Source organism: Copadichromis virginalis, linkage group LG23 (genome assembly GCF_057382275.1).
Source record: "Copadichromis virginalis isolate Kocher_CV1m ecotype Utaka linkage group LG23, C_Virginalis_male_GT1.1, whole genome shotgun sequence".
Classification (NCBI taxonomy): Eukaryota; Metazoa; Chordata; class Actinopteri; order Cichliformes; family Cichlidae; genus Copadichromis; species Copadichromis virginalis.
In genome coordinates, this window is record NC_140639.1 from 10,485,223 (window position 1) to 10,501,805 (window position 16,583).

General features: G+C 43.7%; 1 protein-coding gene across 1 annotated transcript; it reads left to right on the forward strand.

Annotated features, from left to right (window-relative positions):
• Nucleotides 1–2,637: 2,637 nt before the first annotated feature.
• thop1 (thimet oligopeptidase 1) lies at nt 2,638–15,652 on the forward strand. The gene is made up of 14 exons (XM_085448049.1): nt 2,638–2,768; nt 4,335–4,541; nt 6,620–6,768; nt 6,980–7,087; nt 7,745–7,847; nt 8,268–8,425; nt 8,759–8,894; nt 9,057–9,199; nt 10,706–10,929; nt 12,524–12,725; nt 12,858–13,044; nt 13,568–13,696; nt 14,032–14,168; nt 15,353–15,652. Exons 1-14 carry the CDS (start codon nt 2,756–2,758, stop codon nt 15,512–15,514), a joined length of 2,058 nt encoding a protein of 685 aa, XP_085304175.1. The 5' UTR covers nt 2,638–2,755; the 3' UTR covers nt 15,515–15,652.
• The last annotated feature ends 931 nt before the right edge of the window (nt 15,653–16,583 follow it).

Consider the following 16,583-nt stretch of genomic DNA (forward strand, 5'->3'; position numbering starts at 1 on the left):
TTAGTACCTGCTCAGAACTCATTCTTGCTTGGAATCCGGCCCTGGAGCTAGGATACTAAAAAAGTACCAGGTACCAGGAACTATGACCTAATGGAAAACCGTGAAAACCGTGCTGAGTCGATCCGAGTAGGTATGAATGGAAAAGTGAGCGCCTCATGTCACTCATCACTCTTTAAACTTCAGTTTGATTTCTTGAGTGAATTCTCTGATGTGCCAAGTTACTTAATTCAGTGTTATTGACCCCAGAGAGTGGATTTTACTCAGGTCTGTCTGTGACATCAGAATCAGAATACTTCAATAATCCCTAAGGAAATTATATGGGTTACAATTGCTCCAAGACAGTAACAGTAACAGACTAAACTAATGAAATAATACAATATATTACAAAGTTTACAAATTGAAGAAATAGCACTAATATATACAAATCGCCAGTGTTGGGGAGTAACGGAATACATGTACCGCCGTTATGTATCTAGAATACAAAATATGAGTAACTATATTCCGTTACAGTTACAGTTTATTAGGGTGGTATTTAGAATACAGTTACTTTGTTGAAATAAAGGGATTACACGGTGGTCTTTTCCTGTTTCATATGTTAGGCTATGGTCTCTCTATTTTTGGTAATTCCACACCATTGGAAACCCAAACAAAACACGCATTAAGAGGCTCAAATGCCTGTGTCTCAATTTCATGTCTCATAATGACTTGAAGAGATATTTTTTAAAATGATTTAATATGAAAGCAATAGCAGAGTGTTACAGGCATAGCCCTAAATAATGTAGCTTCATGGGCAGTGTAGTCCGTGCTGCAGGGAGAATGGACTGCCATACCTGTTATGTGTCTGTGAGTGAGGGAGGGAGAAAAAGGAGAGTGGAAAAGTACGACTTGTCACTGAGCAGAAACGTGAGCCGGAAGCATGTAAATATAATAATAACCACTGCAGCCAAAAAGAGTGCCTGACAAGCCCAGTTGTAAGTAAGCCATTAAGACTCGACTGTACACTGTGTTCCTGTTTTCCTCCGAAACAATAAGTTCCGCTGGAGCAGCCTTTCAACGCCTCCCTCTGTCTCTGGCTAGCAACGTTTACCCAGACAACAAAGTAAAGCTAGTTTTCGGCCGTATTAGCCAGAGGTCCCTTTACTATGGTTCAGAGCCGCGGACCTCTTTTATGCATGGAAAAGTTTTCTATACTAGATCGCTGCAAAAAGTGCAGCCTTGCCTAATGTCCACCCTATTACTCATTTTAGTTGTAAAAAGCATGATAATATATTAAGTAATCCAAGGTATTCAGAATACGTTACTCTCATTGAGTAACGTAACGGAATACGTTGCAAAATACATTTTGGGGCATGTATTCTGTATAATCTGCAATCCAAAAGTAACCTTCCCAACACTGCAAATCGCTCAATTATAAACATTAAGACTACTGACAAAGAATATAACAGTGGTGAGAATATTACAGAGGTGGAATATATGTGGTTGACATTTAACTCTAGCCTGTGAACTTTGTCATTTGCTATTTTACTGTAGAGCGTGTGCAAAAGGGTGTAACTATTGCAGTGTTTACAATGTATTAGACGGAGTGTCTCGGGCTTTTGTGTTTGTGGATGTGACTTTCTTTTGTTATTTAGTTGGGAGCGTCTGTTCCCGGGATCCGTGGGTTAATCCATCCTGTGCTCCCAGTCTGTTCCTTCCTGTTTGTCTTTCGTCTCTGTGTTAAACTAAGCTCTCCTGTTTGAGTCTGTCATCTGTTACTTCCTGTTTTACTTTGGTGGTCTTGTTTCTTGTCCTTGTGTCTGGTTTAACTTTCCTTGTCTCGTTATCCCTGATTTGTTCCCACCTGTTTCCACTTGTTTCCTCGCCCCTTATCATCTGCTGTGTGTTTATTATCCGAGCCTCCCCTTGTCCTCTGTCTGCTCCGTGGTTCCAGGTCTTCCTACCCTGCACATAGTCTGACAGGTTCACAGCCACTGCTGCTTCGCTTCAGATCGCCTGTCTGATGGGAGCTCCTCTACATCCCATTTTTCACATCTCTGTGACTACGTTATTTTTTTTTAAATTTTGGATAGCACAGTCATCAGTCCTTCGACCTGGATCATCAAAAAGGAGAGTACAGTTGGAAAACACCAATCTCCATGTTCACCAGTTCATAAAAGAGGCCTGACCCTGGATAACGTTAATAAACACAACCTAAGCTGTAATGTCTAAAGCTAATGACCGTGAAAAATCTCTACGTTTTTTTTACTGGCAAGATCAGCAGCATCAGGTCAGAGTTCAAGTGCCCCAGCCAGCTGTGCTCCCAAAGCTTGAACTGATCAGAAGTTGGTTTTGAACTGATTTCCAGGACAGGTACACATCTTCCCTTTCCGACGAACACCATTAAAGCATTCATACATTTATTCATGCATTTAAAGAGATATGTCAGGATTGATTTAGGAACAGCACAAACAGTTTATGTGCATTTCATTTGTAATTTAATGGGGGTATGTGTACCCTGGCAATGGCTGGGTTATTGTCTTTTATTTATTTTTTATTTTTATTTTTAGTGTTTATAATTTCCTGTTGTTCTGCTGTTACCTTCAGCGGATTTTTGTTTTTTTTAAAAGCTTGGAAAATAAACAGTAAACGTTTTCATTTGGTTTTATTTTGAAAGGTGTGACCGGAAGGGGTGAGGGTCTGTTTTTTAGTCCAGAGCCGCGGAGCCACCTGTCAGTGAGCTACACGCACAGAGCCAAGCTTTATCGAATCTGTGAGCATGGGGCCAACAGGTGAGTGACGGCGGGGAGTCTGTCGCCTGACCGCGGCGTTTTCAGGTGAAATGAGCGGCTGTCTGCGCGTGCCTCCTCCCGGGTCCTCTCTGAGCTCCAGCTGCGGACTCTGAGGCAGCTAGCAGCAGCTTAGCTAGCCGCTAGCAGCTGAGCTCGGTAATAAAAGCTCAACTGGAGAAGAAAAGGTGTCCATATTTGTTCGAGAGCAGAATAAAGGAGCCGGTAGGCCAGTGTGTCCAGGTGTTCTGCACGTTTCTGTAGCATGTGAGCTAACCGGGCTGCTTATTCATGGAGCTAGCTATGAACTACCTGCCTGTGGGGCAGCATGTTCTTTAACGGGGAAGCGCGATTTTACTCGCAGACACACAACACGGGTTAACTTCCACAGATCAGAGACAAACTCCGCCGGACTTCATTCAAAAATCCGCCAATTTAACGTTAGCGCTGTTCTCTACCACACGTGTAACTTCCTAAAACAAAAGTAAACACCTCTTCTAAACCTTCATCGCCTAATAATGATTCCGGCAAAGCGCTGAATGCCAAACATGACGTATTCCATCATGGGAGGTGTTAAAGCTGATCGCCTTTTATACGTTTTTATTAGGTATTAATTAAATGGCGTGAGAAGCAGACCTGTTGTTATCCCTTTATGTTCTGCTCTCTGACACGCAGCAGACGATGTCTCTCTGCAACTGCAGCGTGAAAAAAGTGAGCCTTTAATCGTTTTTAGCCAGATTTAGTTGGATGATCATTTATATTTCATGGAAACTCTAGGATATTATGTAAATATATAAGGCTATGATTACTGTTATTATTTCAGTATAACTGGCCTTTTATATCAATTTAGAATGGCCCATTCTTCAGTTGGGAGTTTACAAAGGGGAAAACAAATAAATCCACACAACCAACACCATCAGTAATAATAATCTATAATAATGTTGCTTGGCTCTGTTAACAGATACGTGGCACAGATCTGTAGAGTACAGACTGCTTTGTCCTCTTATAGCTTTGATGTTTTCTCACTTTCTGTGCTTTAATCAATATCCGGATCATTGGCATTACTCTTCAGCATCTGGTTTAATGAAGTTCAGCTCTGAAGCAAGCTGGACTTTTTCAGACAATAAGACGGCCATGAAATTAATAGATCCTAATCAATATTATAAATTTCTATATTGGATTAGATTTACAGCAGTATGGATGCCTCTCATCACTGAACGACTTTGTGCAGGAGGAAAAGGGTGCTGTCGGTCCTGCTGTCTGTGACGTCGGCTCACGCTGTAACAGGATAACAGTGATTTGAGTCTGAATTCAGCAGCAGCCCGCCTGGCAGACACTTTAAAACTTGTGTCGTCATTGATGTTGTTCTAATCTTCATATAAAAAGCTGCATCTTAGTTTTTCACCTGTGGGATTGAAAGTGGTGTCGAGGTAGACAGGTAGACAAACCTGTTATAAGCCTGCTGCTCAGCTCCCAGCTCCCAACGGCATGTTCAGCGCTAAAGACACGTACCTTCCTCTTCCCCATCCTCTTCCTCTGCTGTGATGTCCTCACCTGTCTCCTCCTCAGGTGAGGTGGTGTTTGGCAGCCCGGTGCCGGTCTGCCCTGAGAACCGGTTGCGATGGGATCTGAACCCCGAGCAGATCCAGCAGCTCTCCGAGGAGCTCATTGCCAACACCAAGAAGGTGTACGACTGCATCGGAGCCCTTGACCTTGACAACGTCACCTTTGAGAACACGCTGAAGGCGCTCGCCAACGTGGAGGTCGAGTACACCGGTGAGCGCTTCCCTGACCCTGAAGACTGACTTTTTCATAATAATAATAATAAATAATATTGGTAACAGCTTTACTTTATAACACTGTTCAAAGACACAATTACAACCTGCTTCAGAGTTTGGATATTTAAAAAAAAAACACCACATTAAAGACACACACACACACACACACACACACAGTTAGGTCCATAGGTTTCAGTGTCCATGTTGCAAGTACATCAGATTTTAAATCAGATTGTCAGGATGTAACTGAAGTGCCGACTCTCAGCTTTCACGTTTAAAGTCGACGTGATTTAAGAAATAAGTGCTTCAAGTTTTTAAAACATGTTCAGCCCCATCTTCTGTCAGTAAAGGAGATTACATCACTGGGTTGGTTGGTTGCGACTAATTGAGTTTCATTAGTTTATGTTAGCTCATGAGTGAGCCTCTGAAAATAAATGAGAAAAAAGTAAAGATAATTCCTGAATAGCTGGTGCAGATTGTCATCTTTTGTTCTTTAATGTAGCGCTGCACTGAGGCAGAATTACAGGAACAGCGTCCCCGTGCAAAAACTTATTGAGTGATGACGTAATGAGTGAACATGTCAGAACGTTTGAGCTGAGCACGGAGCAAGCGAGAGGCCTGAGAAACTGAAGGTTTCTCCATGTGAGGGTCAAAGTTCAGATTCTGGTCAGAAGTAACTTCCTGTCAGTCAGCTGACTGGACGAGCACCGATATCTGATCAGATATCACTGACAGCTGTTCATCATCATCACCCCGGCAGTGAGCATGGAGGCTTCACACTAACACACCTGCAGCTTCTCTGGACGTTTGGATTCTTTTTGGTCTGAAATGTTTTTGGACTCTTAAAACCTGCAGCAGGAAATGATGATCTGTAGATTTGTTATATCAAGTACTCACGCGGTACTGCCTTTTCTCAGTATTATAACCAGAGAAGGAGCAGAGCTCTGTGATGATGCATGCTCATAACTGTAATCTGTAACTGTAATTTTTTTTAAGCATTTTGTGAACACAGATTCTAGTTTTAGTTTTATGAAGTATAATAACTGTGAGGACGTAGTTACTACGTTCTGCTGGAATTTGAGCTTGATGAAGATGGGCTGTGTTTAATGTACGCTTTCTTTTCCAGATCTAACTTTGTTACACGACATTATAACATAAAACCAAAGAAAAAAAAACATTTTTGAAATAAATACAAGTAACATGGTCAGATCGGGGGATTTAGGCAAGTCTGCGGAGGTTTTCCATGCTCCGTGGGTACAGTTGTCCTTCCAGATGTTTCGGTGGTGAGATGGTGACCCTGAATGTAAAGGGATCGAGCGTGCTGCGTGGACCTCGTGGGCTGTTGGGTCTTTGTGAGCGCTCGCTGCAGTGAAGCTCTGTGTCAGCACAGTGGGGCTGTGATGGTAAAGACTCATCAGCAGTTTGCAGAGAAAGCAGCTGAACCAGCTGCTGCAACAATGGAGACTGAGGCTTTGTTCACAGGCAGCTGAAACCCAAAAACACCTCCAGCTCTGCAGGAGGAAGCGCACAAACAGCCATGCACGCCACTGAGGCTGAACACGGGCATCCATTGCGGCCTCCGCGTTTCTGATATCTGAGCAGACGCTCGAACCACTAACAGGATAAAACAAACTGCACCAAAGCCAAAGAGTAAAAGCGTGAGCTAGAAATGAGCTGAATAAGAGTTCCTTTAGGAATAAAAGAATAATTAAAGGTGGAATAAGAAGTAAAATCTCACTTTTACTTCAAATATTTGATCGTTTGGAGTTTGTCTTTGTTCTGCATGAACTCTGAAACAAAACCTCAGACGTCACTGTGGTTCAGTGGAAATGTCCAACATACTAATGTATAAATGACTGTGGTAAGTGCTCCTCGCTGTTAACTGCAGCCTGACAACAGCTGAAGACCAACCTCCATGTTTGATTCACACGTTTGAATCCAGGAAAGCATCTTTTTGTTCTTTTCTTTCAAGCATTGTTTTTCCTATCAATACTCATAAATCTGTCAAAAGTCTGCCTCATACATGGCCCTGCCCTTCCTCTGTCTCTTTGTTTGCCCCTGCCTTCTGCACCCCAGTTCAGAGGAACACATTGGACTTCCCGCAGCATGTGTCTCCCTGTAAGGAGGTGCGAGCAGCGAGCACAGATGCCGACAAATGCCTTTCCGAGTTTGACGTGGAGATGAGCATGAGGGAAGACGTCTACCAGAGGATCGTCGCTCTGGAGGTGAGATGATGTCACTTTGCAGTCAGTTTTCCAGGAGTCAGCCAATCAGGAGGAAGACAGCTTTTAGGGAGAGATTAGGGGAGGGGTATGAAGAGGGAGGTTGCAGAGGTGCTGCAATGGTTTTATTCTGTTACTGAAAAAGAATAAAGCCCATTTTTACACCCTGGAGCTCTGCTGCTCTTTGAACGTCCTGTTGTGTTTGTGTCTGCAGAAGAAGATTGACCCTGAAAGCCTCACCGTGGAGTCCAAGCGGTACATGGAGCGACTGATCAAACTGGGGAAGAGGAATGGCCTCCACCTGCCCAAAGACACACAGGAGGTAGCTCCTTCCTTTTTTCTAACCTTTATTTAAAAGCTCTTGTGTACAATACCTCCTGCTGTGACCTTCAGATTACCGCAGGCCTCAAATCCTCAAGTCTTGCCAAATTAGGGTCCTCGACCCCAAAAGTAGAGCTGAGAGAGAAAAGCATCTCCTTACTTACTGCTGAGATGGTCAGGTGACTAATGCACCTGTTGTCCTGTGATTAATCAACCTATCAGGCTGCAGCAGGAAGTCTTTTTTTTTTTCCTTTTCCTTAATTGGTTGCGTGTGTTAAACATGTGACCAACCATCAGTAAAGCCGCCGCACCTGAAGGAGAAGTGTTACAGGCCAGCTTTCACCCGCACGCTGCTTCATGTGTAACATGGGTGTGTCTCTGCCACTGTAGAGGTATCCTCGGGTGTCACCCTAACCCAGTAACGAGCAGTGTAATCAGTCTCCTGCATGCAGTTCTGCAGCTGGTGGTCCCGGTTCCTGAGTGTGCTGAGCCAGGAAGAGAGCTTCAGGATACTTGATTGGTCCATGGACAGGCTAATGCCGGTGCCTTCGCTCATGATTTAAATGCTGAACTGTATGATGACGCACCCATTCAGAGCTGAAATGTGTTTTTAAGTTTAATGTAAGGTCTGACCTGACTTCTCTCTCTGCTGTCACAGGAGATCAAAACCATCAAGAAGAAGCTGAGCAACCTGTGCATCGACTTCAACAAGAACCTAAACGAAGACACCACCAGCCTGTCCTTCACCAGAGATGAGCTGGGTGAGTGGAGCTCCTTCAACATTTTAAAAGCCCTAAAAGCTGCTGTTTGTAGATCGCTGTACAGTCAAAGTGCCACTGAGGCCTGCTGGGTAATTTGCCATCCACCTGACCAATCAGAAAACACTTTGGTTAACCACAGCTCGGTTTTTACTGCAGCAGCTCAGTGGCGGATGATCCTGGTCTCTAAATGTAGGTAGGAAGGAGACCTCTCACCTGCTCTCACTCACGCCTGCCCCAAAAGCGGATATGAGCTATCAAAGTTTACCCAGAATGCACCAGCGCCGGTGGTGTGATGCTCACGCTGCTCAGAGGAAAAGTAGATGTAGCCTCAGTGATCCGGGAGTGGGTGGTGCATTGTTTATTGTCGATGATAGAGAAGCACATTTAATTCATCACATTTAAACAGTCAAACTGTTTCAGGCGGCCTCCCCGAAGACTTCCTGAGCTCTCTGGAGAAGGACGGCGACAAGCTGAAAGTCACGCTGAAGTATCCTCATTACTTCCCCACCATGAAGAAATGCTTTGTCCCAGAAACCCGCCAGAAGCTGGAGGAGGCCTTCAACTCCCGCTGCAAGGAGGTGAGAGCAGAGGACCTCCAGAAAACATTTAAGACAGACTCGCAAAGCTGTCCTCCTTAATTTACACACAGGGCGAGCTGTAACTTCAGGCAGAGGAGAAAAATGATTTATTATTTTGTGTATTGGCTTTATTTCCAGTAAACTGAAGGAAAAACAATCATTTATTATTTTTGCCCTGTCCACAGGAAAACTGTTATTGATTTTGGTTGATGTGTGAGGTCTGCTGAAGAGCAGATGTCAGTCAGGAGTCGGACGAGCTGTGGGGTGGGGGTGAAACTTGGCAATGTCATCCACAAACAGTTTGGTCTTAATGGATCTCGTGCTGGTTTGCAGGAGAACTCGGCGATCCTGAAGGAGCTAGTGGAGCTCCGGGCTCAGAAGTGCGCTCTGCTTGGCTTCACCACGCACGCCGACTTCATCCTGGAGATGAACATGGCCAAGTCTGGGAAGAAGGTGGCCAGCTTCCTGGGTGAGTCCTGAGAGCCCAGCTGCAGCCTCAGAGCTGCTGTTGGTGATGATGGTGGCAATTACCTGCTGGGAGATTTTATTCTTGCTGAAATAAACGAGATGGTGTTGTGAAGTGTAGTTTTCACACCGCGGTGATGTCCGGTTTTTCTCTGTTGTCTCTCAGAGGACCTCGCCCGGAAGCTGAAGCCGCTGGGTGAGGAAGAGCGAGCGGTTATCCTCAAGCTGAAGGAGAAGGAGTGTCAGAAGAGAGGCCTGCCTTTCAACGGGGAGCTGCACGCCTGGGACACGCGCTACTACATGACCCAGGTAAGAGCACAAAGGATGGTAGGTAATGGTGTACTGCAGTCCCACTGATGCTCTGTAAGGAGCTAAAAGACTGACATCCACAGTAGGGCTGCTCAATTAATCGAATTTTAATCACGATTACGATCTGGGCTTTCAACGATCATTAAAAATGACTGAGCCGATTATTAGCCCCTCCCTCGTTTATCCGCGACACCTTAAAGGCCGGTCCGTGAAAATATTGTCGGGCATAAACCGGTCCGTGGCGCAAAAAAGGTTGGAGACCGCTGATTAAGAGGACCCGAGGGAAGCTCGGAAAGCTAAGCAGAAGTTATTTGGAGAGGAGAGAGTGACTGCTGTTGGTTGAAAAGAGAGGTTAAAAAAAAAAAAAACTTCAGTGGTGTTGCACACTATTTTATATTATTTTTTAAAGTCATTGAAGCCGGTCAGAGCAGCACACTCCGTTTTGTGTAACTATTTTTAAATCCCTGTAGAACCTGAACCGTGTAAGCTAGCGCAATATTTTTTTTTGCATATGAAACCGGAGGAGTTGTACTTACATCTGATGCCATCAGCTTGTCCTCGGTCACGGTTTCCTTCCACATAAAGCTTTGCAAAAACTGCATAGAAAGCGCTTGCAGGAACAAAAACATAATATTCCAGAAACACGCTTTGCCGATCCGATCAGCTGTTCATAACACTTCCCACAGTGAATCAGACGTCAGCACGAACTATCACATGTCGGCCATTTCCTCCCCGAAACCGGAAGTGACGTCATTTTCGCGGAAATGTAGTTTTTTACTTGTAGGCCTTAAAAGCCTATACTGGTCATGTTTGACTTTTCTGAATAGTTTCTGGGATGCTTAGAACTCGAATTGCACTGCTGGAAATCGTTTATTTTGATGCACCTTCTGTTTTCTTTGCAAATTTGCATCATAGGATTGTTTTTTCGTTTTTCCTGCAGTATATAAAAATTGGTGTATCTCCAAAATAAAACTATGAACACACTCAAAATAAATTTCCTGTTGTTGTAAACTATTTTTTGCAACTTTTTTGTATTTAAAGTTTTGAGGGATAAACCTCTTAAATTTCTCCAAGTAGAAATATATGTAAAAAAACAAAACCGATTTTAAATTTTTTTGTAGTTTATTGCAACTTTTTTGCAATTTATGTAGTTACTATGGACATAATGCATACATATTATTAAAATATGGGCTATAACAGTTGTATAGCAACTTGAAATGCTCCCACAAATGGCACTACAACATGTAAAAAAAAAAAATATATAAGCTCTGGCAGACTTGGTTCTATGGTAGGTCTTAAAGGGTTAAATAAATATCGTCAAATAATCGAGATCTCAATTTCAGTGAAAATAATCGTGATTATCATTTTTGCCATAATCGAGCAGCCCTAATCCACAGAGCTTTAGACTCACGTTAGGTCTGTCCAAGTTTAACAAGGAAGCAGAGGAACTGAGGCCATTTGATAAGTCGTATTTCTGTTTATCTCCTCCTCTTCCTCTCCTGTCAGGTGGAGGAGACTCAATATGCCGTGGATCAAAACCTGTTGAAGGAGTACTTTCCGATGGAGGTGGTGACTCAGGGTCTGCTGGACATCTACCAGGAGCTGCTGGGTCTGTCCTTCGAGCTGGTGGACGGAGCTGCCACCTGGCATCCTGATGTCACTCTGTACTGCGTGAAGGACCGTGTCACTGGTCAGGTGGTCGGGCAGTTCTACCTGGACCTCTATCCGCGGTATGAAACTTTGCATCCTGGGTAATGAAGTTATCCTGAAACACACGCAGAGATTCATCAGGACAACCAAAACAGGAAATTTTCTTCAGGAGCTGCTCGGCAAATGTTTTAGTGGCACCATGATGCTGGACATTAGACAGAACAGGCTAAATGCGCAGCTCCTGGGGTTTGGAGGTCCATGTTCTAGATCAGCCTCAGATATTTTCACGGTAATATGTTTAGAATAAAGAGTCTAAACTAAAGAAGGTACATGTGCGGCTTCTGTGGCACTCTGGTTGGAGTTTTGGGCGCGCTGCAGGTGTGTAGGCTTTGGAGTGTTTGCTGTAAATTCAGGTGTCCTGATTTTGACGGGCAGCGTGAAAACAGAGGGAAGTGGATGGTAGCCAGGTGAAACGGCGAGCTGCTGTTACAGAGAGTTGAGCTGAATTTTAACCCTCTGGGGTCGACGGACGCACGTCCAAATTACACGACTAACTTAAGACAACACAGCAACAAGATCCATTTCTACTTGTGTCTAAAGTGCAGACTTCAAACTACTTACCAGTTTTCAAATTGTGTTGATAGGCCACCTAAAACCTGAGTTATGATAAAAAAAATACACGCGGTGGAGTTTTTTCTGAATAAACCATGGTATGTTCTAAGGACAGCGCTAACAAGCACTGTCCGAGTAAAAAAGAAAGGAAAAATCACCCCTTCCCTATTGGTGTTAAAGTTTACTATGTTGACCAATCAAAAGCATTATATAGCAGCATGTGGCATTTGGTTGTTTAGGATGAGGTGGAAGTTTTAGGTGTGACGCTGGCGAGAGAGAGAGCGAGTTTTGAGATGTGAGAGACTTGTGATGTTTAGCGTGTTTGGAGTCTGTAGTTAGTGTGTTGTCTTGTGTAGTTAGTGTGTAGTGTAGTCGTTGTTTTGTTTTGTTTTGTATGTCCGAACAATGCTGAATGTCACAGTTTCTTCCAAAAAGCCACGAAAGGCAAATTGCAGTGTTAACACTGTCACCAGCTGGAAAACAGGTGATACACCTCATGTTGTCAGACCTGCAGCGTTTAGGCCTGTGGTGTTCTCCTCTGTCTTATAGTGGACAGAAACAAGTTTTTGGAGTGGCACAAATGATTGTTCTGTAAATAGTTTGAAATGGTTATATAAAAAAACGCCTTGGCTGCATTTTTAGGTAAATAGCCACATATAACTTTGTTTGCAAAACTTTTAGGTTTTAAAATGTACAATTTCTGTTTGCATTTCAAGTTATGAAAAGGATTCGTTAAACATGTTTGTGGTTGTTACAGTAAAAAAATATTTTAAAAAATACTATTTTTTTCTACTCGGATTTTGTTTTTTTTGTTTTGTTTTTTTTGTCTGAATTTAGATCAATTGTGTTACAGTACAGTACAGACGTACAGTATGTCAAAATGAAAAAATAACTATAAATTCAGACATATGAGATTGTGCTGAAGAGAATGATACCAAACAAGGCGAGCTAAATGGTTTTTAAAGGTGAAATGTAGAGGTAAAATAAAAGTAGTCAAAAATGGCCAATTGTATCCTGGACCCCAGAGGGTTAACTTGGCACTGTGCTTCCTGTTCCGTGCAGTGAAGGGAAGTACGGCCACGCCGCCTGCTTCGGCCTGCAGCCAGGCTGTCTGCTGAGTGATGGCACGCGCCAGATGTCGGTGGCTGCAATGGTGGCCAACTTCAGCAAACCGACGGCGGATGCCCCGTCGCTCCTGCAGCACGACGAGGTGGAGACGTACTTCCATGAGTTTGGCCACGTCATGCACCAGCTGTGCGCTCAGGTTAGTTGATGTTCACCTGGGGCCAATAACGATGCCCAGGTTCTCGTGGTTGTGATGAATAGTTTCAGATAAACACTCTTTAATGTGGCACTAAATGATAAAATTATGTCATGGTGAACTTCCTCACTGCAGGCAGACTACGCCATGTTTAGCGGGACTCATGTGGAGCGGGACTTTGTGGAGGCTCCGTCTCAGATGTTGGAGAACTGGGTTTGGGAAAAGGAGCCTCTGCAAAGGATGTCCAAGCACTATAAGACCAGAAACCCGATCCCTGACGAGCTGCTTGACAAACTCATCAAGTCCCGCCTTGCTAACACCGGTACGTATTGCACAGGGCCCTCTGTTACACTGGAGACGGTTTGTCTGGTTAAATCTTGTCATTGGGAATTCAGCAGGGCTTATGTTTTTTTTGAAAATCTGGGACAGTTGGGAGAAGCTTTAATACGCTCACACAGCTTCACTGGACAGATCGGAATCAAATAAAATGAGCTTTGCTGCTAAACTGAGTCTTCTGATAATCACATTTCTACATGACATCACAACAAAAATAATCCAATTCATAATTAACACAGTAAATTATTTTTCAGCCAAAGTTTCAACTCCGCCTCTCCTCAGTCTCTCCAGCAGAGAGCATCATTACGCAAAGCACTGGTGTACGGCTTAGTTCCACCAGCTGACAGCTCGCATGTGGAAGCAGGGACGTGCTTTGTGGATGTTTGGCTCATTAAACTTAATAAAGCCATCGAGAGCGCTCCAACTAGTAATGCAGTGTCTTTGTTTCTTTGGCTGAGACGCTCGACCACACGGCCGTAATCACCCTGATGACCTCTGACTCTCTGCAGGTCTCTTTAACTTGAGGCAGATCGTCCTGGCCAAAGTGGATCAGGCTCTGCACACCAGGAAAGGCCTGGACCCCGCAGAGGAGTACGGACGCCTCTGCCAGGATATCCTGGGAATACCTGCCTCACCTGGTATGTACTTCTGATTGGTCGTGGCAGGATGTGACACTAGCACACACGGATCTTTCACCTCCGTTTGTGTTTGTGCTTTTTTTGTGGTCACTTTTGTCTCTGGAGCGTCACTGCATTCCTCTTCTGGATCATTCTTGTCTCTTTATATCCACTGTGCTCTCTTTGGTTCACCTTCCACTATTAAAAACTTTGATATAACGAAACTCTCCATCTTCATTTACAGTCTGTGTAAAAGCAAATGAAGTGAACATGATGAAGACAAGTGTCCAAACTCCACCTTCACTGTTGCCTCTTTCTTCTTCTCTGGCCATTGACCTCTCCTTCCTATCCTGCAGGAACCAACATGCCGGCGACCTTTGGACACCTGGCGGGCGGGTACGATGCTCAGTACTACGGTTACCTGTGGAGCGAGGTGTTCTCCATGGACATGTTCTATGCCCGCTTCAAACAGGAGGGAATAATGAACCCAAAGGTCAGCAGCTCCAACGTTTACATTCAGATAGACAGGCAGGAGGTCAAAGGTCACTCTGCTAAACTACTACAAGATCAGCTTTGAGGTATAAATAAAGTTGAGCGGCTGAACATGTGACAGGAGGAGGTCCTGATTTATAGTTTGTCAATGAACAGCCTTCAAATAATCAATAAAATAACAACAAAATGTTAATGAAACACAAACTCTACACAAAAAAATCAACAGTTTACAAAACACTGCAGAACAGTCTGAAACTGCACAAAGTCAAACCTTCAGATATAGTTATTTTAAATAAATATGGAAGATGATAAAAAGCAGTGTGTCAGAACATCTGTCATTAAAAAAAACGTAAATGTTTATTAAACAAATGAAGTGAAAAGTGTGACATTTAGGGCATTTACAGCAAAATGTATACAAGCAGAAATATTAATAAACAGTGTTAAACTGTGTGATCACATAAAAAACTGATAATCTTGGGATCCTTTAACTTCATGTAGTTCAGAACTACAATTCTCATTTAAAATGTGTTTGGAAAAAAAAAAGTGAAAAACAGCACAGCTCTGTTTGAACAGTCTGTATCTCTGATGGAGCACACCTGTCCAGGTGCACTCGTTACCATGGTGATTAGATAAGCAGAGACTTTAATGATCCCCGCAGAGGAAACGAGGCCTCACAGCAACTGAGTGACTGTGAGGAGGAGGAGGAGGTCTGGAGGCTACGGTGGCCCAAAAGTACCAAAACAGAGACGGAGATGTGTTTTCAGGGCCGCAATGAAAAGCATCAGGATTTATTAATTACAGTAAAAGAGTAAAAACACTTTCTCAAGTTTTTGTATTAGAAGCTGACGGAGGTTCTCCAGATGTTTTAGCCCCTCTCCTCCTCCATAATTTAGTGTTTTAGTTTCTGGATAAAACAGTTGATCAGCTGATGTTACTGGTCATCCCTGAGCTGAGCCGATTTTCTTTATCCGTGTGACATGAACAGGTGTTGTCACCTGCCAAGTGAGGGTGATGTTTCCAAGTGACAGGATTTACCGTGCGGTGACTCAGAAATGCAGAGCTCACCTCGTATTTGACCATCTTTACTTCTCACAGTCTAAGGAAACTGAGCGAGGATGGTTTCAGGACTTTCCCTGAGGGTCATCTAACTCATTCCTAGTTTCTCTTCTCTGATTGGTCCCCCAGGTGGGTCTTGACTACAGGAAGTTCATCCTGCGGCCCGGCGGCTCAGAGGACGCCTCTGAGATGCTGAGGAAGTTCCTCGGGCGGGAACCCAAACAGGAAGCCTTCCTACTGAGCAAAGGACTAACGTTGGAGCTGGACGCCAGCACACCATGTCCCTGCTGACCAATCACAGCAGCTGGCTCCACCCCCTCCTCGTTCCCAGACGTGAAACATATAAAAGTACAGACTGAGATTTTCTAGAAAAAACTGTAAAATGTTCCAACATGGAGAAAAACCTGTGAATAAAACGATTCAAGGTGACTTGTTGTGTCTCAATACCTGACTGAGGGTGCTCACAGGAAGTTTCCTTCTGAGTGAGTTTTCTAAAATAAGAGTCTGCTTTTGGACATTTGGTTTCAGAGTCCACATTTTTGCCAAATGACATAAAAGAAAAACGTGGCAGATAAGAACCGATTGGTTAAAGTCGGCGTCTCCATCGCGTTTCTCCGGCGTTGGATGAAGCTTGCATCATCTTAACATGCTGCAGTTCAGCTTCAAACATGGCTGCCGTTTACTGATGAGGACCGAATTATTAGCCCCAGCATTAATTTAGGCAGCAGATTTAGTTTGTCACAGTTTAGCCATTAAATTCATCTAGCTTTAGTTGACTAAACAAAGATTATCGTAAATAAAATCAAAAGATTTTACGCCCTCTTTGTCGGTAACCTCACTGCATGACACAGAGGGTTCCTTCTGATTGGATCACTTTAAACTATCCCTGCCTTTCTGCACAACTTAAGTACTTCTGATTGGTCCCCAAAACAGTTTTCCTTAATTTTTGATAAAAGTTTCGACACGTTTCATCACTTTTTTTTGTGATTGAGGTATTTGGTTATCAACATGTTTTTGTCAGGAAAAAAATGATTGTTGACAAAATAAAACGATTAGCCCCCAATGAAAATTCATTCTTAAGTGTTCCAAGGTGCTGTTAAACAGAAGCTTTTCCAAACGTTTTTTTTTTTTTTAATTTTGTCCCCCATCCTTCCCCCTCCTCCGATGCTAATGATCAGCTGTGTGGCCTTTTGGCTGATAACAGCCTGTAGTCGACTCACTAACTCATCTCTGGGGCGATCCCAGCCCATTAATCTTTGGAGAACCTGTCAGGCTCTTCTGACTATTTTCTGGCATGGACCTTGGTCTTCACTCCAGCCCACGGTCAGGGTTTTGTGCAGGCTGCTCAGTAACGCTCACT

Bases quoted from the DNA above. Each gene is read 5' to 3' on its own strand.
- thop1 (XM_085448049.1), top strand. The intron at 13,045-13,567 runs GTACGTATTGCA...GACTCTCTGCAG, and splicing joins GTCCCGCCTTGCTAACACCG to GTCTCTTTAACTTGAGGCAG. The intron at 13,697-14,031 runs GTATGTACTTCT...CCTATCCTGCAG, and splicing joins GGGAATACCTGCCTCACCTG to GAACCAACATGCCGGCGACC.